Source organism: Dama dama, chromosome 12, assembly GCF_033118175.1.
Source record: "Dama dama isolate Ldn47 chromosome 12, ASM3311817v1, whole genome shotgun sequence".
NCBI lineage: Eukaryota > Metazoa > Chordata > Mammalia > Artiodactyla > Cervidae > Dama > Dama dama.
The window spans coordinates 74,917,809-74,942,080 of NC_083692.1; the positions used below are offsets into that span (position 1 = coordinate 74,917,809).

General features: G+C 43.1%; 1 protein-coding gene and 1 long non-coding RNA gene across 2 annotated transcripts; both read left to right on the forward strand.

Moving 5' to 3' along the window:
• Positions 1-7: 7 nt before the first annotated feature.
• Positions 8-12,147, forward strand: LOC133066519 (uncharacterized). The gene is made up of 2 exons (XR_009695159.1): positions 8-697; positions 10,892-12,147. It is a non-coding gene; the product is annotated as an uncharacterized LOC133066519 (long non-coding RNA).
• A 5,084-nt stretch (positions 12,148-17,231) lies between these two features.
• On the forward strand, positions 17,232-23,861 carry PNP (purine nucleoside phosphorylase). The gene is made up of 6 exons (XM_061157676.1): positions 17,232-17,387; positions 19,275-19,444; positions 21,729-21,832; positions 22,034-22,209; positions 22,301-22,491; positions 23,222-23,861. Exons 1-6 carry the CDS (start codon positions 17,332-17,334, stop codon positions 23,437-23,439), a joined length of 915 nt encoding a protein of 304 aa, XP_061013659.1. The 5' UTR covers positions 17,232-17,331; the 3' UTR covers positions 23,440-23,861.
• The last annotated feature ends 411 nt before the right edge of the window (positions 23,862-24,272 follow it).

Below are 24,272 nucleotides of genomic sequence, written 5' to 3' on the forward strand. Positions count from 1 at the left end.
GGTCCCCAGGGCGCCTGCGCGCCGCGCGCCCAGCTCGCTCCGCAACCAGTGGCCTGCCCCGCCCCGTTCCGCCCCGCAGCACGTGATAGGCTATCCCCGCCCCGCCGTGCTATTATTGGCGGAGACATAGCGATTTCTGGTCCTGTGAAGGCAGCTCTTGTTTTCCATTGGGAAGCTTGGCGCCAACGTCAACTGTCACATGACTTTCAGGACGCCGCTGGGCCTGCAAAAACTGCACGTGACGAGAAGTTCTTCGAACCATTGGAAGCGTGGCCCATCGCGCTACCTCCAGACCAGGAGGTGGGGCAGGGCTGCTTCAGCTCACTGGTCACGTGTTTCAGGAAGCCGCCTGTGATCTGTTGGTACCCCCAGAACCGGCGCACAATCGTTGCTCTTCATTGGTCCGAAGACACCACTAAAAGACTTTTATACTCTTTGCGGTTATGGTTGGCCTCTCATTGGCTGGAGGCTTCCCTTCCTGGGCCTGCGATCTTGGGGCGCAACTTTATTGGCCCGAACTTAGCCCCAGAACCTGGGGGCGTGGCTCAAAGAGCGGCAGTAAACGCCTGAGGAAGTGAGCGCTGTTGTGGGCACCGAGAGTAGAAAGAAAGGATAGGCAACAGTTAGCCGCTCTACTCAAAGGAATACCTCTGAAAAGTCAGAGTGAAGATATGCCAGGAAGAAATGGATTAAAACGGTAAGATGTTTACCCTAGTCTTCCTCGCTGAAGTCACCTCGAACCGGACACAAGACCGGCTTCTCCAGAAAGCTGCCTTGCAGAATCCACCCTCCTAGCGTCTCCGGTTAAATTATGAAATTTTCTTTACATGAATCTGTTTCTGTCACTACAGGGGTGTCTCATCGTTTTACTCGGTTTTCTGGCCCCCAGTTGTAAACATATATGCGTGATAAGAGTGTTTTTACTGAGTTACCAATCAAGTCCAAGGATATTTTTGTTCGTGTTTGGCGTAGAGACAGTCTTTAGACTTGTCTCAACTTCACCACCAGCCACGAGACTGCTAACAGAGTTTATTCTAACAAGCGTAGGAAAAGATCTTAAGCAGCTCCTGTGTTTAAACATACAGCCAATCCACCTAGCCATTCTCCTGTTTTTCCATAGTCATCCTACCTCTACTTGCATAGCAAATAAGACTACTTTTCAAATCTGTGAAGGTCATCCATTTCTGTCTGGGTAGCCAGACAGAAATGAAATGTGTAGAGTTCCCTCCTGTGGCTTAAAGGAACTTTTTGTTTCAACTTTGTTGAGGATTCAAGGTTCTTTCTGTTGTGGGTAGAGCAGGTACAGATGGACAAAGTTATTATGCAATTATTTAGAAGAATTTCCTTAATCATATGAATGCAGGGTGAGTAGACTGTTACTCTGGAATTGATGGTGGATGATAGAGTAAAAGTGAGTCACCTTAAAGAGATCTTTGTTTCACAATGTAACTCATTTCCTTTAGTTAACCAAGTGCGGAATGGAAAGACCTCATTGTCGTAGAAGGGAGTACCCAGAGATCAAAGGAAGTTGGTTCAGCTCATACTCTTGGGAAATACCTGACTGCTTTGAATAGGAACATTTTAGCAGGTCTGTTAACCATAGGGGCTCCTTGACTGAGAATAATTCTCAATGGCTTCCTTTCCCTGAAGAAACCCTTAGGTGAGGGTTTTACCTTATCCTTTCCAAGAAACCAAAGCAGAACCCTAAGGGTCTCTCAGTAACCTCTAAACCTAACCTTTGGGGACCAGCTTTCTTCTCCAACCCCATGTGATTGTTACAACACATGAATTACAACATTTTACAACACATGAACCACACTTCAATTTCCCCCATTTCATAACCCAAAGTGTGACTGTCTTAAATGGATGAAGCAACAAGAAATTGAGAAACTCAACTCTGAGGACGATGACTGGTTTAGCTAGAAGCCTCTCTATTGAGCCTAACATTGAGGAAAGTGAAGCCTGCCCCAGATGCTTAATCATAAAAAGAACTGCTACTTTTCTAGCACTTGTAGCTGCTAACGGAGCTGGAGACTTCACCTGAATTCTGATTGTTAGACACAACTTTCCCAGGCCAGGTAGGGCCCACAGACAATTCAGAACTAAGGAACCTCTGAATACAAAATGGAGAGGGGGTTGTAGCTCCCCAGGGGAACAAGCGAGTCTGCTGTTCTTTCTGTTGTTTCTGGGCATACAGATGCTCAAGTGTTTGCTCTAGAGTGTGTGGTCGGGTTCACTACTTGCACCTTGGTTACACATCATTCCACAACCTGTTCTTTTGTGACTCTTCTTACCCTCACCAAAGCCATATTTGATGTTCGTTTCATCTAGTTTTATAAAAATGTGGGAGAGTTGGAGAATTGGATACAGTACCAAGGATCCTAGAGGATGGTTGAGTAGGATGGCTTTTTTTTTTTTTTTTTTTTAGTAGTTTGGCTTCTTGGTGATGTTTTCGTCATGGGTTAAATATAGAAATATGTGCTAGAGAAGTAAATGAAGAGGTGAGTGTTAACCACTAAGAAGAATATTCTTTCTGACTGATATGTGAGTCACTGAAGGAGAGGTATGATGCAATAATCCTTGTATGTTTCATGTTACAGATCTCTTTTAATGCTAGACTAGCCTCTACCCATATAGGTGTGAGAGAGGGTTAAGGGAAGTACAGTAGCTCTCTAAGTGCTCTCATTTGAAAGTGCCTTGTAATAAATTCCTTTGGGACCTGATTTCCAAGACTTCCTTGGAAGGAACTGTTACGTACTTGGCAAATGGACTCATTACCGACTACATACAGTTCCAGGCATAGTACTTTAGAAGAAATCTAAGATCAGTAAATTGTCTCACCCTGAGTGACATTACAGCCTGGCAGTAGTCAGAAGAGCCATATCCAGAAAGCAAGGTAATTTTTAAGAAGGGCCCTAAAAGAAGTAGGAAAAATTCCTATCAGTGTGCAGGTGAGGAATCCCTCTTCTGGTCTTCCATTAGCTCTTGCTGCATAATAAGTGGCACCCAAACAAAATGATATGTGCTGAACAGTTCTTTCACTGGTCTCACCTGGGCTCATTCATGAAAAGAACTGAATGGTCCAAGATGACTCTTCACATGTCTGGCAATTGTATATACTAGTTCAGCTAGCTTCCTTATGGCAGGTGGAACTTAGGGCGATGGTCCAAGAGGGTGAGAGGGGAAGATGCAAGACATTTTTAGGCCCAGGCTGAAGCACTGGTATAACTTCATTCCTACCTCATTCTAGGTCATGGCAAGTCATCAGGGCTGCCCAGATTTAAGGTGTGGGGGAAACGACTTCAATTCTTTTTTTTATTCTTTAGGACTTCAGTTCTTGATGGGAGGAGCTGCAAAATTTTATGGCCATGTTTTTCAACCTACTATAAATGGTAGAATTTCAGCAAGCAATACATCTATACACATTTATTATGCATCTACTCTTTATGAAAGACACTCCTTAAGAAACTTCAACTCTGGGTAGGGAGGAATAACAATGTGAAAATTCACAGTATAAAATATCAACACTAGGGAATCTCCTAGTAGTCTAGTGGTTAGGACTCCATGCTTTCAGTGCCAAGGGACTGGGTTCAGTCCCTTGTGGGGGAACTAAGATCACATAAGCCACGTGATGCAACCAAAAGAAGAAGAAGAGAGAATAAAATAAAATGTCAACAAGGTAATGTTTTATTACATGGGAAAAAAATACCAATTCTAGATATCTAGAATTTCTAAATATCTAGAAATTCATGGTGTAACACATGCTTCATAGGATATGAATTAAACAGTCTACAAATTCAAGGAAAGAGGAAATCACTTCTATCCAGAGCAGCCAAAGAAAACTATATAAAAAAATATAAAAAGCAATATAAAAGCCAATATAAAAACATAAAGGATTATTATATTATTGTGCACGGATAACTTGGATTTGAGCTCTGCCTTGAGTGGGTCAGTAGGCAGAGTGATGCAAAAAGTAGTGATAATATTTGCTCACAGTTAATAAAGCAGTTTTATATCCATATTCATTTGATTTCAAAACCCACTGTGAATTGGGCAGGGAAGGCAAGATTGTTTTTATTTTGCAGTCTGAAAACTGAGGCTTTGTAAGCTAGAATCACTTAAGCCAAGGCAAAGATTGAAATGGGATTAAAAGTCCAGGTCTCCTTATGAAACCACTCCACAATCAGGTCTGAACACAGTCAAAACATGAACATTCTCCTAGCCAAAAAAATCCCCAGTAGCCCCTCCTCCAGAGAATATGAATGACTGCTACTTCTTTACTTATTAGAGCCTTAGCCTCTGTGTAGTCTTGTCTGCTTCTAGATAAAATGGATTAGATACCCAATTATAGAATTGCCCTAATTCCTGACAGCACCCAATCCAGAGCAAAATCTCATTTCTTTAAATCCTTTCAAAATTTCTTAACAAAAGCCAAATTTTATAACAAGTCCTTTCTAGCACTCTCTTACTGACAACACCTCAGTTCTTCATGGTTTGTGCTTTCTCTCACTGCATGAAGTAGTAAAACAATTTTTAGAAAAAAATCCAGGTCTTCTGATTTATGGTTTAATGCTTTTGCACTCACATCATCTACTAGGCAGAGGGAAAAGGGCAAAAATTCAGGGGTAGCAGAGTGCATGGTATCTGGGATGGGCCCCTTTTTATGCTCAATGCCTAGCCCATAAAAGTTGTTTAATAAATGACAGTTAAATGATTTAATTACCTTGAGCTGTATCTTGAAGGTAAATTTCTATACTGAGCAATATTGTCAGCTGTAGTTCCAAGCAGGGTGGATATTCAGTTAAGACACTACAGTGTGACTGGCATAAGTACTTTATGGCTGGCATTGGTTCTGATTGGTTGGTTCCTGTACTATACAAGTAAATAGTTTCAGTATTAGCCCCGGTACCAGCTATTTTACTTATAGGATGGGAGTTTCTCACTTAGATTGAGAAAAATCAGGCTATGAAATTATATTAGTTTACTGGGACTGTCATAATAAAATATCACAGACTGGGTGGCTTAAACAATGAAAGTGAAAGTCACTCAGTCTTGTCCGACTCTTTGTGACCCCATGGACTGTCCATGGAATTCTCCAGGCCAGAATACTGGAGTGGGTAGCCTTTCCCTTCTCCAGGGGATCTTCCTGACCCAGGAATCGAGCTGGGGTCTCCTGCATTGCAGGCAGATTCTTTACTAACTGAGCTATCACAATAGAAATTTATTTTCTCACAGTTCTGGAGCCTTGAAGCCCAAGATCAATGTGTCAGCACAGGCCTCTGTTCTTGGTTTGCAGATAGCCACTTTCTCCACTGTGTCCTCACGTGGACTTTTCTCTGTGCACAGATATTCCTGCTGTCTTTTCCTCTTCTTATAAGGAGTTAGGGCTCCTTATGATCTCATTTAACTTAGTTATCTCTTTAAAGGCCCTGTCTCCAAATATGGTCAGTTGGGCTTGGGGCTTCAGCATATGAATTTTGAAATAATCCATAAGACTTCATAGCAGGAGGATATAAAGAAAGAAACTGCAAAGATTTGGAAGCATTTTTTTTCTTCAGGCTTCCAACCAAATGGCAACTACTATCACACTGGGTAGATGACTGAGAATGAGGCTGGAGATATCCACCTGGCTTTTGCCACCTGGTGTCTCAATTTGACGTCTCTTTTCCGCAAACCCTGTTTCTTCTTTACCCTTTACTGAGGTGGTAGTTTATCACCCATGTGAAACCAACACAGTCCCTTACTCCATTTCCAGGGCAAAGAATGTTTTTGATAATATGCAGGGTGAGTTAACCAAGATAAGGGGTAGTGTCAGGGTTGGATGGAGTGGGGTACGATGTGGTCTAATTTTAAGAGATTATTTATCTTTATCACTCTGAACCTTTGTTCCCTTCTGTTCCAGGTCCTTTCCATGCCCCAGGTCTTTGTCCCTTCCTTAGGGTGTAGTCAGCTTCCCTATCTGGGAATGAGGGTGTTAAGGTCACGGTGCTCCTACTGTGCCTACTGACTGAGGCACAGGTAGGGATCTCACACAGAAATGAAAGTGATCCTTTTGCCACCAGGATAAAAACTAAACTAAAATAATATTTTAAATTCAGGAACAGTAGGAAATGGAAGGTAAAAGATTGTTGGTGATGGTGGGACAGGTATTTAACTAGGCAAACATCTGTCTTGTGATATAGAGAGAATAAGAAATTTCAGGCAAGAGGCAGGAATAAACACGTTTCCTGCCTTAGTTCAGTTCAGTTGCTCAGTCGTGTCCGACTCTTTGTGACCCCCATGGACCACAACATGCCAGGCCTCCCTGTCCATCACCAGCTCCCGGAGTCCACCCAAACCCATGTCCATCGAGTCAGGGATGCCATCCAACCATCTCATCCTCTGTCATTCCCTTCTCCTCATGCCCTCAATCTTTCCCAGCATCAGGGTCTTTTCAAATGAGTCAGCTCTTCACATCAGGTGGCCAAAGTATTGGAGTTTCAGCTTCAACATCAGTCCTTCCAATGAACACCCAGGACTGATCTCCTTTAGAATGGACTGGTTGGATCTCCTTGTAGTCCAAGGGACTCTCAAGAGCCTTCTCCAACACCACAGTTCAAAAGCATCAATTCTTCAGCTTTCTTTATGGTCCAACTCTCACATCCATACATGACCACTGGAAAAACCATAGCCTTGACTAGATGGACCTTTGTTGGCAAAGTAATGTCTCTGCTTTTTAATATGCTGTCTAGGTTGGTCATGACTTTCCTTCCAAGGAGTAAGCGTCTTTTAATTTCATGGCTGCAGTCACCATCTGCAGTGATTTTGGAACCCAGAAAAATAAAGTCAGCCACTGTTTCCACTGTTTCCCTATCTATTTCCCATGAAGTGATGGGACCGGATGCCATTGATCTTAGTTTTCTGAATGTTGAGTTTTAAGCCAACTTTTTCACTCTCCTCTTTCACTTTCATCAAGAGGCTTTTTAGTTCTTCTTCACTTTCTGCCTTAATGGTGGTGTCATCTGCATATCTGAGGTTATTGATATTTCTCCCGGCAATCTTGATTCCAGCTTGTGCTTCCTCCAGCCCAGCGTTTCTCCTGTTGTACTCTGCATATAAGTTAAATAAGCAGGGTGACAATATACAGCCTTGATGTACTCCTTTTCGTATTTGGAACCAATCTGTTTTTCCATATCCAGTTCTAACTGTTGCTTCGTGACCTGCATACAGATTTCTCAAGAGGCAGGTCAGGTGGTCTGGTATTCCCATCTCTTGAGGAATTTTCCACAGTTTATTGTGATCCACACAATCAAAGGCTTTGGCATAGTCAACAAAGCAGAAATAGATGTTTTTATGGAACTCTCTTGCTTTTTTGATGAACCAGTGGATGTTGGCAATTTGATCTCTGGTTCCTCTGCCTTTTCTAAAACCAGCTTGAACATCTGGAAATTCACGGTTCACGTATTGCTGAAGCCTGGCTTGAAGAATTTTGAGCATTACTTTACTAGCGTGTGAGATGAGTGCAATTGTGTGGTAGTTTGAGCATTCTTTGGCATTGCCTTTCTTTGGGATTGGGAATAAAAACTGACCTTTTCCAGTCCTGTGGCCACTGCTGAGTTTTCCAAATTTGCTGGCATATTGAATGCAGCACTTTGACAGCATCATCATTCAGGATTTGAAAGAGCTCAACTGGTATTCCATCACCTCCACTAGCTTTGTTGGTAGTGATGCTTCCTAAGGCCCACTTGACTTCACATTCCAGGATGTCTGGCTCTAGGTGACTGATCACACCACTGTGATTATCTGGGTCGTGAAGATCTTTTTGGTACAATTCTATGTATTCTTGCCACCTCTTCTTAATATCGTCTGCTTCTGTTAGGTCCCTAACATTTCTGTCCTTTATTGTGCCCATCTTTGCATGAAATGTTCCCTTGGTATCTCTAATTTTCTTGAAGAAACCTCTAGTCTTTCCCATTCTATTGTTTTCCTCTATTTCTTTGCATGATCTCTGAGGAAGGCTTTCTTATCTCTCCTTGCTATTCTTTGGAACTCTGCATTCAAATGGGAATATCTTTCCTTTTCTCCTTTGCTTTTCACTTCTCTTCTTTTCACAGCTATTTGTAAGGCCTCCTTAGACAGCCATTTTGCTTTTTTTCATTTCTTTTTCTTGGGGATGGTCTTGATCCATGTCTCCTGTACAAAGTCACGAACCTCCATCCATAGTTCATCAGGCACTCTGTCTGTCAGATCTAGTCCCTTAAGTCTGTTTCTCACAACATCCTAAGATGTTGAGCCTGCTTCTATAAATGTTGCCACTGGGAGTCACTAACTTGAGACATCTTTCCTCTCCATAAGCCAATATTTGGTGATTTCGAGCCCGCCACTTCCATTCCCCAGTTTCCTTGATATTGAGCATCGAAGCTGGATGTGTTACTGCATGGGTGCCTGGCCATGGGAGTCCCTCAGAAGTAGAAGGAGGCATGAGAAGAAGATAGAAAAGGGGTAATAAGGGAGTAATGAGCCAAAATCACCCTAAAGTTGATGACCGTTTGGTTCCTGACTACAGGAACCTTACAAATACAGAATAAAACATAGTTCTAGGTTTTTAAAATGTGGATACAGGGTAGCAGTAACTAGAAAAGATAAGAAAAGTCTTATGCAATAGAATTTTCTGTAATGATTGAAATATTTCTATGCTATGCAGTGTGGTAGACACTAGCCACTTGTGGCTTTTGAGCAGTTGGGATATGCTTAGTGTAACTCAGAACTAATTTTTATCTTCTTAATTTTGCCCTTCAATTTTATTAAATTTAAATAGTCACATTTGGCTAGTGGCTTCTGTTTTAAACAATGCAGGGTTAGAGTTGCTGCTAATGGGCTGGGCATACCTCTAGTTTTTGTTCTGATCCAATTCATGTTTAGATGGCCTAGAGAAATAAAAAATAATAATCAATATTTTCTGTGTGCTTACTGTAAGTCCAGGCACTTATCTGAACATTTAACTGGCATTTTATTTAATCCTTGCAATGAGAATAAATACCATTATTATCACCATTTAACAGGTGAGAAAACTGAGGCATAACAAGATTTATTTTACTTGTTTTGGATCACACAACTGGTAGGTAAGGAGTGGAGATGGAATTTATCCCATGGAATTCACAAATAGTTTGATTAGAGTTCATTCATTTACAGGACGCGTTTAGGAACAAGGTGGCAAGGAGTGCCCTGGGGCCATAGTTCTCAGACTCTGTGCCAAGGGGCAAATCCACAGGGGTACCATGGGATATTTAAAAAATTTAAGGGAAACACAGCAACATCTGACATATCTCTCGTGTGCTATGCAAACTGCTAGGTCAAGGCAGTTCACAATTTGAACATTGGACTGTGCTACATTTCTTTTGATAATAAAATATCTTTGCAAAGTCAGACTTTAGGAGGTCCCTTTGATAAAAAAAAAATAAGAACTGTGTGAAAATCAGCATGAAACAGGAAATGAGGGTAAAAGTGCTGGATTCCAAGGTTTTTGAAGTTGGGCAGGGCCCAACAGGCACACACAGTCCATTAGTAACTATTTGTGCTTATTTAAGAAAAAAAATATTTTCTTTTAACTTATGTGTGTTTTTTTTTTTCAAATGGTTCCTAAGTTGTCAGGCTCCAAGCAAAACTCTTAGGTGTTTCTTTTATCTAGAGGGGCTGTGAAAAAATTGCTGAGATCCTAAGTGCCCTATTAACTGAGGAACTGGAAACCTCTGGACTGGGATATTGAAAACAGATCAAAATGGAGTGTGGAGACTTGGCTTGTGATGGCCTGAAGAGAAATAAGAGACATTTAATAGATATTTCACATATGGGACCATTACGTATTAGCTGCATACCAGTGTTCTTAGCACCCCAAATACACACACAGACAGAATGTCTAAATCTGTTCCCTTTAAAGGTAAAAATCCTGTGAGGAAAAAAAAATCCTGTGGAAAGTAGTGAGAGATGTTAACCAACCAAGTTTTGGGGTAGGAAGGGAACTGAGGTAGGGTTTGAGGCGATCTGGGGCCTGGGACCTTCTGGTGGATAGACCACTAAAATGTGTTCTGAAGAGGCCTGCTGGGCCTCATAGGGAAGACTTCTCACTAGGCCATTGGTGAATTTGAGATTAAAAAGGTTAGGGTTCAAATGATTGTGTATAGAAGTTTGGTTTCTATACTTGAATTCAGAATAAAGTATGTTGTGTGGTTCTGAAGGTTATGTGACCCTGGCCAAGGTGCAATCTGATAAATTGTCCTTGCCTTTTATATAATCACACATTTCTTTGGTGCCCAGAATGTTTATATATACTGCCGACTCTTCCTTGAATGACACTGGAAAAACACTACAGAAGATTGAGTCTTGTTCCCCAGTTTTCCTTTTATAGATATATTGCAGATCATCTTCACTTACTTTAGACAGAGACCATTAAAATTAATTGATTAAGGAACTTTCCCAGTTGCCAGTGGCTAAGACTCTGTACTTCCAATGCAGTGGGCCTGGGCTCAATCCCTGGTCAGGGAACAAATCCCACACACCACAACTGAAGATCCTACATGCCGCAACAAAGCTCAAAGGTCCCAAGTACCGCTATTAAGACTGGGTGCAGCCAAATAAAAAAGTATTAAAGTAAAACAAAACAAAAAACAAACTTAATTAAGGGAATTCCCTGGCAGTCCAGTGGTTAGGACTTGGTGCTTTCACTGCCAAGGGCCTGGTTCAATTTACGGTCAGGAGCTAGGATCCCACAAGCTGAGTGGTACAGCAAAAATAATAATAATTGATTAAGTTTGTGTTTTTAGATATCATTATGTTCTGTTCTTGTCTTTTGAGTAAACTGAATTGGATTTGGGGTGTTTAACAAGAATGTTTTTTTACTTTCCTGATGGTCTAGTGGTTAAGAATCTGCCTGCAAGGGACACAGGTTTGATCCCTTACCCTGGAAGATCCCACATGCCACGGAGCAACTAAGTCTGTGTGCTCTGCAATAAGAGAAGCCACTGCAACAAGAAGCCAGAGCTTCAAAAGGAAGAGTAGTCCCTGCTCACAAAAGTAGAGAAAGCCTGCGTGCACCGACGAAAACCCAGAGCAGCCAAAAATAAATTAATAAATAAAATTTTAAAAAATAAATTAAAAAAACCTTTCATAGACTTCCTTGGTGGTCCACTGGTTAGGACTCCATGCTTCCAACATAAGGGATATGAGTTGGTGAACTAAGATCACACATGACATGTGGCACAACCAAGAAAATTAAAAGAAAGAAAAAAAAAAAAACCCACAAAAACCCTTCAGCAATTGAATATTGATAGATATTATCCCTGGGCTGATTTTTTTCTTATGATTGAACTTATCCATCATTCAAAATCATGCTTTCCATGTCTCAATTGTACACACATTTCTAAGGTGAAACATTACTTTTAGACCACCCATTTGTTACCTTTGCTAAAATTACTGGATGAATAAGGAAAATAATAATAATAATAGTGATATCAATAATAGTGATAGAATAAATCAGTCATTTGACACTGCACTCAGTTCTTTATATATGTTATTTTTGTTTTTATATATATTGGAAAATTCCATGAACAGAAGATCTTGGCTGGCTGCAGTCCATGGGGTTGCAAAGAGTCATCCACAACTGAATATGCACCCATATTGTCATTATTCTTATGTCCCTAACACAAGAACAGTTCTAGTACATAGTTGATGCTCAGTAAGTATTTGTTACATGAATGAGATAGAAATGGGGCTGGGAAACATTGGTTTGGGCCATGGTGTTGGGTAAAAAGGCCAGAAGGAAAGGTTTGCGTTCAGGAGAGTGGAAATAGGTGGAGGATTCCAATAACTAAGCAAGGACCATTGATTTGTGATTTGATGTGAATTTGGTTAAACTTATAAAAGTAGGGGCAGAAAATAGCTGAATTCTTACAAAGATGTTATATTTAGTAGTTCTGTTACAAGAATTTTCATTTTGGGGAAGAGTTCTTCTCTAATCTGAATTCCTTGCATCAATTATTGTGTAAATCAAGAAACTGTCAGTCATTTTCTCATCCGATCCCCACCCTGTCCCGATCCTTTGTCTGTGTCAAGGATCCAGAAATTGTGTGTGATTGTGTGTGTGTGTGTTCCAATAAACCTTATTTACCAAAATAGACTGAGAGCTGTATTTTGCTTGCTATTAGAATACCACCCAATAATGTTCACTGACAGTTTACAGAATTGACTGTTACAGACTACAATTCTTTGTAAATACTATTATTTATTTTGTATTCAAAAACTTTTAAAAAATATATCCATAATAATGAGTAAAGAATGTATGGAAATATTTTATAAATGACATAATTTGGGGAACAAGGGGGAAATTCCTATTTCTCATTCAGTTCAGTTCAGTTGCTCAGTCATGTCCAACTCTTTACAACCCCATGGACTGCAGCACGCCAGGCTTCCCTATCCATCAACAACTCCTGGAGTTTACTCAAACTCATGTCCATTGAGTCGGTGATGCCATCCAACCATCTCATCCTCTGTCATCCCCTTCTCCTGTCTTTAATCTTTCCCAGTATCAGGGTCTTTTCCAATGAGTCAGTTCTTCGCATCAGGTGGTCAAAATATTGGAGTTTCAGCTTCAGCATCAGTCCTTCCAATGAGTATTCAGGACTGATTTCCTTTAAGATTGACTGGTTTGATCTCCTTGCAGTCCAAGGGACTCTCAAGAATCTTCTCCAACAACACAGTTCAAGAGCATCAACTCTTTGGCACTCAGCTTTCTTTATGATCCAACTCTCACATCCATACACAATTATCGGAATATTTCTCATTACTGAATCCCAAAGCTTAATACCCATAAGGAATTTGGTTGAAAACACCTGGAGAAGAGGATTTGCTGCATGCTCCTGTGAGGATCTGGGAATTCTTGCCACTAGAACCTTTTCTTCTCCTCTGGGCCTAGATTTAGACCCCTGATTGTTGTTGTTCAGTTGCTCAGATGTGTCCAACTCTTTGCGACACCATGGACTGCAGCACGCCAGGCTTCCCTGTTCTTCACTATCTCCCTGAGTTTCCTCAAACTCATGACCATTAAGCTGAAGACACAATCCAGCTATCTCATTCTCTGTTGCCCCCTTCTCTTTCCACCCTCAATCTTACCCAGAATCAGGGTTTTTTCCAATGAGTCGGCTCTTCCCATCAGGTGGCTGAGCATTGGAGCTTTAGCTTCAGCATCAGTCCTTCCAATAAATATTCAGGGGTGATTTCCTTTAGAATTGACTGGTTTGATTTCCTTGCTGTCCAAGGGACTCTCAAGAGTCTTCTCCAACACCACAGTTCAAAAGCATCAATTCTTTGGAGCTCAGCCTTCTTTATGGTCCAACTCTTACACCCATACATGACTACTGGAAAAACCAGTAGTCTTTGACTATACGGAGCTTTGACTAACTTTGACTAGACAGACCTTTTGTCAGCAAAGTGATGTCTCTGCTTTTTAATATGCTGTCTAGGTTTGTCATAGTTTTTCTTCCAAAGAGCAAGCATCTTTTAATTTCATGGTTGCACTCACTGGCTGCAGGGATTTTGGAGCCCAAGAAAATAGTCTGTCACTGTTTCCATTGTTTCCCCATCTAATGATGGGGAAGTGATGAGACATCTGCATATCTGAAGTTATTGATATTTCTTCAGGCAATCTTGATTCCAGCTTGCATTTCATCCAGCCCAGTATTTCATATGATGTACTCTGCATAGAAGTTAAATAAGCAGGGTGGAAATATACAGCCTTGACATACACCTTTCCCAAGTTTGAACCAGTCTGTTGTTTCATGTCTGGTTCTAACTGTTGCTTCTTCATCCACATACAGGTTTCTGGTAAGGTGGTCTGGCATTCCCATCTCTTCAAGAATATTCCTCAATTTACTGTGATCCACACAGTCAAAGGCTTTAGCGTAGTCAATGAAGCAGAAGTAGATGTTTTTCTGGAATTCTCTTGCTTTTTCTACAAGCCAATGGATGTTGGCAATTTGATCTCTGGTTCCTCTGCCTTTGCTAAATCCAGTTTGTACATCTGGAAGTTCTCAGTTCACATATTGTTGAAGTCTGGCTTGAAGGATTTTGAGAATTACCTTGCTAACATGTGAAATGAGTGCAATTGTGGGGTAGTTTAAACATTCTTTGGCTTTGCCCTTCTTTGGGATTAAAATGAAAACTGACCTTTTTCAGTCCTGTGGCCACTGCTGAGTTTTCCAAATTTGCTGGCATATTGAGTGCAGCACTTTCACAGCATCATCTTATAGGATTTGAAATAGCTCAGCTAGAATTTCATCACCTCTACTAACTTTGTTAATAGTGATGCTTCCTGAGGCCCACTTGACTTCGGAGTCCACCATATCTGGCTCTAGGTGAGTGACCACACCATCATGGTTATCTGGGTCATTGAGATCTTTTTTGTATAGTTTTTCTGTGTATTCTTACCATCTCTTCTTATCTTCTGCTTCTTTTAGGTCCATACCGTTTCTGTCATTTATTGTGACCATCTTTGCATGAAATGTTCCCCTGATATCTCTAGTCTTTCCTATTCTATTGTTTTCCTCTGTTTCTTTGCATCATTCACTTAAGAAGGCTTTCTTATCTCTCCTTGCTATTCTTTGGAACTCTGCATTCAGATAAGTATATCTTTCCTTTTCTCCTTTGCCTTTCACTTCTCTTCTCAGCTATTTGTAAGGCCTCCTCAGACAACCATTTTGCCTTGTTGTATTTCTTTTTTGGGTATGGTTTTGATCACTGCCTCCTGTACAATGTTACCCTCTGTCCATAGTTCTTCAGGTACTCTTTCTATCAGATCTAATCCCTTGAATCTGTTTGTTACTTCCACTGTATAATCGTAAGGGATTTGATTTAGGTGAGACCTGAATGGCCTAATTGTTTTCCCTACTGTCTTCGATTTAAGCCTGGATTTTCCAACAGGGAGCTGATGATCTGAGCCACAGACAGCTCCAGGTCTTATTTTTGCTCGCTGTTTAGAGCTTTTCCAACTTCAGCTGCAAATAAAATCAGATTTTGATATTGACCATCTGGTGATGTCCACGTGTAGAGTCATCTCCTTGTGTTGTTGGAAGACAGTGTTTGCTATGGCCAGGGCATTCTCTTGTCAAAACTCCGTTAGCCTTTGGCCTGCTTCATTTTGTACTCCAAGGCCAAACTTGCCCATTACTCCAGGTATCTTTCGACTTCCTACTTGTGCATTCTAATCCCCTATGATGAAAAGGACATCTTTTTTTGGTGTTCTAAAAGGTCTTGTAGGTCTTCATAGAACTAGTCAACATCAGCTTCTTCAACATTAGTGTTTGGGGCATAGACTTGGATTACTGTGATATTGAATGGTTTGCCTTGGAAACGAACTGAGACCATTCTGGTCATGTTTGAGATTGCACCCAAATATTGCATTTCAGACTCTTTTTCTGACTATGAGGACTGCTTCATTTCTTCTAAGAGAGTCTTGCCCACAGTAGTGGATATATTGGTCTTCTGAGTTAAATTCATCCATTCTCATTCATTTTAGTTCACTGATTCCTAAAAGATTAATGTTCACTCTTGCCATCTCCTATTTGACCGCTTCCAATTTACCTTGATTCATGTACCTAACATTCCAGGTTCCTATGCAATGTTGATCTTGACAGCATTGAATTTTATTTTCACCACCAGACACATCCACAACTAGGCATCATTTCTGCTTTGGCTTAGCCTCTTCATTCTATCTGGAGCTATTTCTCCTCTCTTCTCCAGCAGCGTATTGTACATCTACCAATCTGGGGGGGCTTCATCTTTCAGTATCTTGTCTTTTTGTCTTTTCATACTATTCATGGGGTTCTCAAGGCAAGAATGCTGAAGTGGTTTGCCATTGCCTTCTCCAATGGACCACATTTTGTCAGACATGACTCATCTGTCTTGGGTGGTCCTACACTGCCTGGCTTATAGTTTCAATGAGTTACAGAAGGCTGTGATCCATGTGATCATTTTGGTTAGTTTTCTGTGACTGTGGTTTTCATTCTGTCTGCCTTCTGATGGATGAAGATAAAAGGCTTCTGCAAGCTTCCTGATGGGAGGGACTGGCTGTGGGGAAAACTGAGTCTTGCTCTGAAGGGCAGGGCCTTGTTCAATAAATTTTGAATCCAATTTTCTGCTGATGGGTGGGGCTGTGCTCCCTCCTTGTAATTTGGCCTGAGGCAGCCTATAGTCTCTATGGTAGGGCTATATGTTTTTTCCAAATCCTATAACCTCCACATCAGTCTAAATGCTAGTGAAATTTGCTGTCTTGTTCTACTCTTTGTGACCTCATGGACTATATATGGGCTTTCCTGGTGGCTCAGAGGTTAAAGTGCCTGCTGCAATGTGGGAGAACTGGGTTTGATCCCTGGGTCGGGAAGATTCCCTGGAGAAGGAAATGGCAACCCACTCCAGTATTCTTGCCTGCAGAGTCCCATGGATGGAGGAACCTGGTGGGCTACAGTCCATGGCAGCGCAAAGACTATACATAGGGTAGGTCCCCTGTATATTGGGCACCTACCTAGCTGGGGAGTTCATCTTTCAGTGTCACATTTCATGGGGTTCTCAAGCCAAGGATACTGAAGTGGTTTGCCATTCCCTTCTCCAGTGCATGGACTATAGAGTCCACGGAATTCTCCAGACCAGAATACTGGAGTGGGTAGCTGTTCCCTTCTCCAGGGGCTCTTCCCACCCAGGGAGTGCACCCAGGTCTCTCGCACTGCAGGCGGATTCTTTACCATGAGTCACCAGGGAAGTAGAATCGACCCTTTTTCCTTTGTTCAGGAAGGAATTCAGACAGAGGCTACTTAATTTTACTCTGAGTTTGCAGGATCTAAGGTTTAAATTTTCCTCTTTTCAAATCTCTCATGATTTGCTGTAGACACCGTCAGGAATGGGGTTGCAGACAGATGGTTAGAGGCTCTGCTCCCGGACTTCCAGCCCTCTTCCCGCACAGGCTTCCGCGCAGTAAACTCCCGACATGCTGTAAGGACTGGGTGCAGAGGCACAACGCGGGATGCTCCCACCTCCCTCCGCCCCGCCTCCCCTCCCCCCTCCGCCTAAGGTAAAGTACTGCTAGAGGAAGGTACTGCGTCTGGAAAGAACTCAGATTAGATTTACAGCCTTGCTCGGGGCTATTGAGTTGGGCAGGTCACCATGGAGACAAAGCCGGCTGCGTACTCGCTTGCCATTGGCTGGGGACTCCGGCGCTGGGGATATAATGAGCCAGCGCGGTGCAAATAGTGCGCTAACTGTGTGGGTAACACTCGGTGACCGAAGCCAGCTCAGCTCCACGGAGCAGATATGAACGGAGAAGGGCACACTCATCGAGAGGGCGTCTGCGGGACCGTGGAGAACGGGTAAGGCGGGGACCAGGCCCAGGGAACCCAGGAAGCCCCTGGGGAGAGGAAATGGCTATCTTCGAGCCCTGAAAACACAGCACCCGGGGTCTCGAGAGGGCCAAGAGAGGGAACGAGTGCCCCAGAGATGCAGAGAGGCCTGGCTGGGAGCCCGGTATCAGGCGCAAGGCAGCCGAGCGGTGGTGAGGCCGGCCCTGGCCGGGGCGCGCGCGGGAATCGAGCAGGGTGGCGCCACCAGAGCAGGAAGGGAACAGGTTAGTAAACTGTGGTCTGCTTCCCAAAAGAGCCGGTGTGTGTGTGCGTGCGCTGGCTCACGCACTTACTGAGATGTGAGTATAGAGAGAGCGTGCTCCTCCACCCACACATGGGGAAGAGGTCTTCTCAACCCATGTGCTCGTCACAGATTCCGATTCGAGAGTGTAGGGAAAGCCGCGAGGTACTTTTGGTGCCGGTATCTAGAGTTCGTCCTTCAGAGGAGAGAGTGTACTCCTCGTCCCTCGGGAACACCTCTTCCCTCCAAGTTGGAGGTCCAATTAAGTTGCGGATGGCTTCTCCAAGAAAAGGAAATTCTTACTCATGAAACAGCAACAGATCCTTCCCATTCCCTGCCACCGCCCCCCCCCCCCCCCCCACTCCCCACCCCGCACTCCCTCGCGCCCTTGCTTTTAAAAACCTTTATTTCTGCTTTGGTCCTTGAAATCCCTACCCAGCATTAGGGATCACAGTGGCTTTAGGGTGCCCAGGGATTCGGGGCATTCTTGGGATACTGAGGCTAAGGAGGAAGTCCTGTAAGCTGTGGCTCCGACGTGCTTGATGGGCCAGGGCTTCACGGTTATTTACTTTACTTTGCACCTTTTGGGATGATATTTAATTTTTACCGTCTCACTGCTTCTCTCATCTCCATCATCCTTTGACCCCATTTCTATTGCCCCCACCCTGTCCTTTGTCCAGGTACTTGCCTGAGGGTAGCCCAGTGTAAGTCATCTGGTTTCCAAGGCAGTACTTTTGAGAAAAAAAAAAAAAAAAAGGTTTCCTCTGGAGGTTTGGTTAGTTAGTTGTGTTCAGATCTGTCACACCTCAGTCTCCCCACCTCCCTTCTTGTTTTTTCCAGATAGGTATGAGAGAACTGGACTAGAATTGTGAGAAAAATTCCCAGTTGATTCTTGGGGATGTCTGGTTATGTCTATTTAGGTCTCTGAAAGGCAAAGGACCTTGGATCTTGATGAAGAAAAGGAAAGATGGGAGAAGGCAGGGAGGAAAAATACAGGCAGGGGGAAGAGTTGTTTAAAAAAAAAGGGGGGGGGGTTCAAGTTCTGTGGACCTGTACCATGATTTTATGGACTCAAAGGTCTTTGGAGCTTGTAGGCAAGTTTTTAATTCATTTTCAAACAGAGGCTAATACAATAGGTGAGGCCAATCACATTTCCTTGCTTTATTTACCCTAGAGGAAAGAATTTGAAGCACAAGTTACTTGCTTAAAAAGATAAAATTGGGACTATAATCCAGATAGAGTTCTGCTTCCCTCTAGGCCAGAATTATGAAACCTGGTTTTCGGATGAAAATTACCTGAGGCACTTTGGTAAGAAACAGAGATTCTGGGGCCTCTCCCCAGAATGATCCATCTGTAAAGGTGGGCTCCAGAGCCTGTAGGGTTCACAAGCTGCTGCTGAGAAACTTAAACAGTCAGCTATCCCCCAGCTCTTGACAACCAGAATTGTGGTCTGGATTTGCTTCTTTGTGCAGTAGCTTGGTCTAGCTCCTTGGCCAACTTCTGTATCGTCTGTCACCTTGGTACCCCTGCCAGCCTTTCTACACTGAAGGTTATTATTTTATGATACCCTTGGGTTGGGAGTAATCTCACCTTGGTTTTCCATTTTTTCCACCTAGATATACATATGAAGATTATCAAGACACTGCAAAATGGCTCTTGTCTCGCACTGAACACCGACCTCAAGTGGCACTGATCTGTGGTTCTGGGTTAGGAGGTCTGATTAAAAGATTAACTCAAGCCCAGACCTTTGACTACAGTGAAATACCAAACTTTCCCAAAAGTACAGGTACCGGCAAAGGGAAGGAGGGATGGGACTGAGGGGTGCTGATGGAATTGTGATGGGAGGGCTTCTACCCATGGTCCTGGGTTTCCTCTATAGCATTTGACTAGCAACAACTGTTGTGAAAGAGGGAAAAAACCCATCAAGAATCAGAATGACTTTAGAAGGAAATTCCTCCCCTAGAAACATTCTAACAGACAGGGCGTGTGTGTGTGTCACTGTTACTGTATGATGACGTATTTCCTATGCCTTAATGACTCAGCTCCTTAAAGCTTTACAACACTTCCCTTAGACATCCTTTCCCCCCACACACCGTGGTCACATCCTCATACACCTCGCTCATTTCTGTCAGTCTGTATCCTAAGTGGAAAAAGATGTGCCTGTAACCTCCCGGGACAAAGTCAGCCCCCACCCCCACCCCACACCCCCACGCTCACCCTGTCCTGTGTGTTCCTGCTGATCTCAATCTCCCCACCTCTAGCTACAGCCTAGAATAAGGCTGTAGAATAAGCCTAGAATAAGGCACGCACTGGTACATGCCAACAAATGAACACACCAACTGCCATGTTCTTGCAGACAAATACCCAGGTAATATATGAATACACAAGACTTGGTTCACACTGACCTTTGTCGGGGGCGGGGAAGGGCCCCCTCTGCATAGTGGAGCTCTGAGGGATTTGAGGAGAGTATATCTAGCATCTCAGTAGCAGCCAGAAGCTCCAAGGCCAGACTTCCCTGGAGGTCCAGTGGCTAACACTTTCCACACTTCACTGCAGGACCTGGGTTCCATCCCTGATTGAGGAGGTTCCTCATGCCAAGGGTGAGGCTTAGAAGAGGGTCAGGTGAGAAACAGCCAAGTTTACTTGGCCAAGGACAAGGGTAGTTTATTTGGTTTATTTATTAATTTCTCAGGACCAACTTCTGTTGGTTTATTATTAATTTTTCAGATTGTACTTTCCTTCCTCTTTTTCCTGGAGAGTTAAGACTTAACAGATATTTTTCATTCCCTTTGGAACAAGACTAGGAGACCAGAGCGGGGAGTGGCAATAGGGTTGGAGAAGGAAATAATAGAGAGAAGGGAGTGCAAAGTTTTCTAAGGGAGATGGAAATGACTTTGGCTCCATCTGCCACTCTACCCCCAATGACAAGGGCACAGCACTCAGTGAAAAGTGGATTAAGCTTTTTAAACTTTGTCAACTTATTTTTTTTTTCAACTTGTTTTTTATACTCTATTTGGGCTTTCCTAACTGTATCACCTCTGCTCTATTACAGGTAACTTTTTTATATGCTCCTCAATCTCTGAGTACCCCCTGAACTCTCCCTCAGTTTTGACTCTTCTCCCAGACCATTCATTCCCTAAGGGATAGGTTGGCCATGTCCCTTAAAGGAGAAATGTTAGATGAGAGAAATAGTAATAATTGTTACTATGTCTGTATGAGGAGTTATCTTTGCAGTCCCACACCCCTACATGTCACATACAGGGCATGTATTCCCACAGGACTATTTTGGGAGTCACAAAAAAGACTTGTATGGGTTCAATGTCGGCCCCTTTCCTTGTTCATAGCCTTTTTAGGAAGCTAGACTATACCATGAGCTTCCTTTCAAGAGTGAGGAAGCATATAGCTTAGTTATGGTCATAAGAATATGCATTTTGAGAGTTTTGAAAATTTTGGAAAAGAGGTCTATGATTACAACACTCACTGCATTCATTATTACCCACTTACTCAATTTTTACCCACTATTCTATTACCCACTTATTCTTTTATTCTCTTGCATTATGACTTTCTCATTCTTTTAAAGTTTCTTTAAAAAGTAACTGGTGTATATTCACATTGAACATCTTTATCCCCATTGCTCTAATCTCAGAGTGTACTTGTGTCTAAGTTTACGATTAATTTCTGTCTCCCCCACCAGTGGCTTCCCCAGTGGTTCAGTAGTAAAGAATCCACCTGCAGTACAGGAGACCTGGTTCAGTCCCTAAGTTGGGAAGATCCCCTGGGGAAGGGAATAGCAACCTACTCCAGTATTATTCTTGCCTAGAGAGTCCCATGGACAGAGGAGCCTGGTGGGCTACAGTCCATGGGGTCACAAAGAGCTGGACATGACTGAGGCAACTGAACACACCCCCACCAGACTTAAACTTTCTGAAAGTGGAGAGGATGATGTTTTCTATTGGTTAATTATACCCTCACATGTTGAACACAGTGAGTTGGGCCAGTGTAGGTGCTCAGTGGATATGTGTTGTATGAAAGCATCATTCCATGCATTTCCTTCTCTTTTCTGTATACAGTGCCAGGTCATGTTGGTCGACTGGTGTTTGGGATCTTGAATGGCAGAGCCTGTGTGGTGATGCAGGGCAGGTTCCACATGTATGAAGGCTACCCGCTCTGGAAGGTAAAACAGGGGCACAAGCCGATTGGGTCTGAAAGAAGGGAGATGGAGCTCTCTATCCTATTTTACTACCTAGCTGCTTAAGCAAGGTAGATTTTTGGTCCCCTCCTTTCTCTTCTTTCATGATGTATGTCATGTTTATCTGCATGGGTGTATTGGTAAAATTTTAAAGAAAACTCTGATCTTTTATCTTTCCCTTCTAAGGTGACATTCCCAGTGAGGGTTTTCCGGCTAATGGGTGTGGAGACCCTGGTGGTCACCAATGCAGCTGGAGGGCTCAACCCCAACTTTGAGGTTGGCGATATCATGCTGATCCGTGATCACATCAACCTACCTGGTTTCAGTGGTGAGAACCCTCTCAGAGGGCCCAATGATGAAAGGTATCTATCCTGCTTCTTTTTGTTAAGATGGGTCAGCTTGGGAGAGCTCACTGTATTCCATTAATCTGAGATAATCCAACCTGTACTCTAGGTTTGGAGTTCGTTTCCCTGCCATGTCTGACGCCTACGACCGGGATATGAGGCAGAAAGCTCACAGTACCTGGAAACAAATGGGGGAGCAGAGAGAGTTACAGGAAGGCACCTATGTGATGTTGGCGGGCCCCAGCTATGAGACTGTGGCCGAGTGTCACCTGCTGCAGAAGCTAGGGGCGGATGCTGTTGGTGAGGAGGGGAACTTGGCTGGTGGCTTCGTAATTTGGGGGGACTTTTTTGTTTTGTCTTTTTTTTTTTGGCTGCTCTGCGTGGCATGTGGGATCTTAGTTCCCCAATCGGGGACTGAATCTGCAGTCCCTGCATTGGAAGTGCAGAGTCTTAACCACTGGATTGCCAGGGAACTCCCTTGACTTGGAGGCTTGAAGAGAGGATCCTGGTAAAATAGGTTGGAAAAGAGTAAAAGACTGTAGATTTAGATGATACACTGAAGGAGGGGTCTGTTTTAAGGGAAGATTGAATTAACTGACTTTAAAGGTGATTGGGAGGTTTGCACTGTAGCCTCAACCCACCACCCAGCACCAAGGACTTTAACCAGTGTAATGCTAATGTGATAACTGTCCATTATGTGATAACTGTTTTTGATTATTTTAACAAATATCATAGGCACCTTCTATACCTCTGGCTGGAAGACAGAATTGCGACATTAGAACTGACTTTAAAATGATCACAAGCAGAGATAGAAATAAAGTATTGTAATGGTGATATTTATAAGAAATGTGTAAAGCCCCCTGAAGCCCAACTCTTTTAGGTAATACAGAACAACCTAAGCTTGACACTAATTTAGCTGCTTCTTTGGATGTTTTCTTAGTGTCGAATTGTCAACGAGGTGATGAATGGAGGTGAGGCTAGGGGCCATTTGGGGATTCTGACTGTTGGTTTCCCTCTTTGTCTACATCAGGCATGAGCACAGTACCAGAAGTTATAGTCGCAAGACACTGTGGACTTCGAGTCTTTGGCTTCTCACTCATCACAAACAAGGCCATCTTGGATTATGAAAGCCAGGGGAAGGCCAATCACGAGGAAGTACTAGAGGCCGGGAAGCAAGCTGCGAAGAAATTGGAACAGTTTGTCTTCATTCTTATGGCTAGCATTCCACTGTCCGAGCACACCAATTAACCAGCCCCGGAGTGGGTTGGCCTCTCCGTTAAGGGGTCTGAGGAGCTGCTGCCTATTTCAGCCCTTGCTGGAGTCACGTGCCTCTGCCTTAGGTGGTGGCAGAAAGGAGGGTCACCTTCCCTGCTTCTCCCACCAGACCTTACTGGTGCTGAGCCCTCTTGTGGCCAGTTTGTCATCTCAAAATGATTTCCATTCCTATTCCTCTTCAAGAACTCGAGCCCAAGCCCTTCCACACATCCAAGGATTTGGTTTGGGGCCCTCAAACTCAGCACAGTAACCATTACTGGCTCAAGATGGTCCTCTCACATTCCTCGGGGCTCAGTTCTGCCTCCTCAGAGCACTGGAGACCATACAGGGAACAGCCTGTTCCTTTTGGATTTTTATATTATTATATTTTGAGAATAAAGAGAAAGATGAAATAATTTATTCATTTTTATGTAATTTGGGATAAGGTTGGGAATATGGGCCGAGAGTGACATGAAACCAATCATGAGACCACATTTTGTTTGACTCTGTGCTTCTCAGATAGCGAAGAACAGAGATGAGGTGGTATGTGAATTCAGGATAGGATGAAGCAAAGGCAAAGAGGTGAAAGTGAGAGAAAGTGCTAGAAGATAAGGAAAGGCTAACTTCTGGCACCTGATGGCTAATTCCCTCGGATCAGTCTTCCTCTGTCCCTTTGCTTTCTGGTAGTTTCTGTCTGCTCGTGAATATCTGAATTAGTTTACTGATCTCAGCTTGTGTTCCATAGTTGCCACTTCCTTGTTAAGCCCTAGTTGTATTTCCCATTGATTTCGTTCGGTTCCCTCACCCAAACATCTGCCATAATTCAC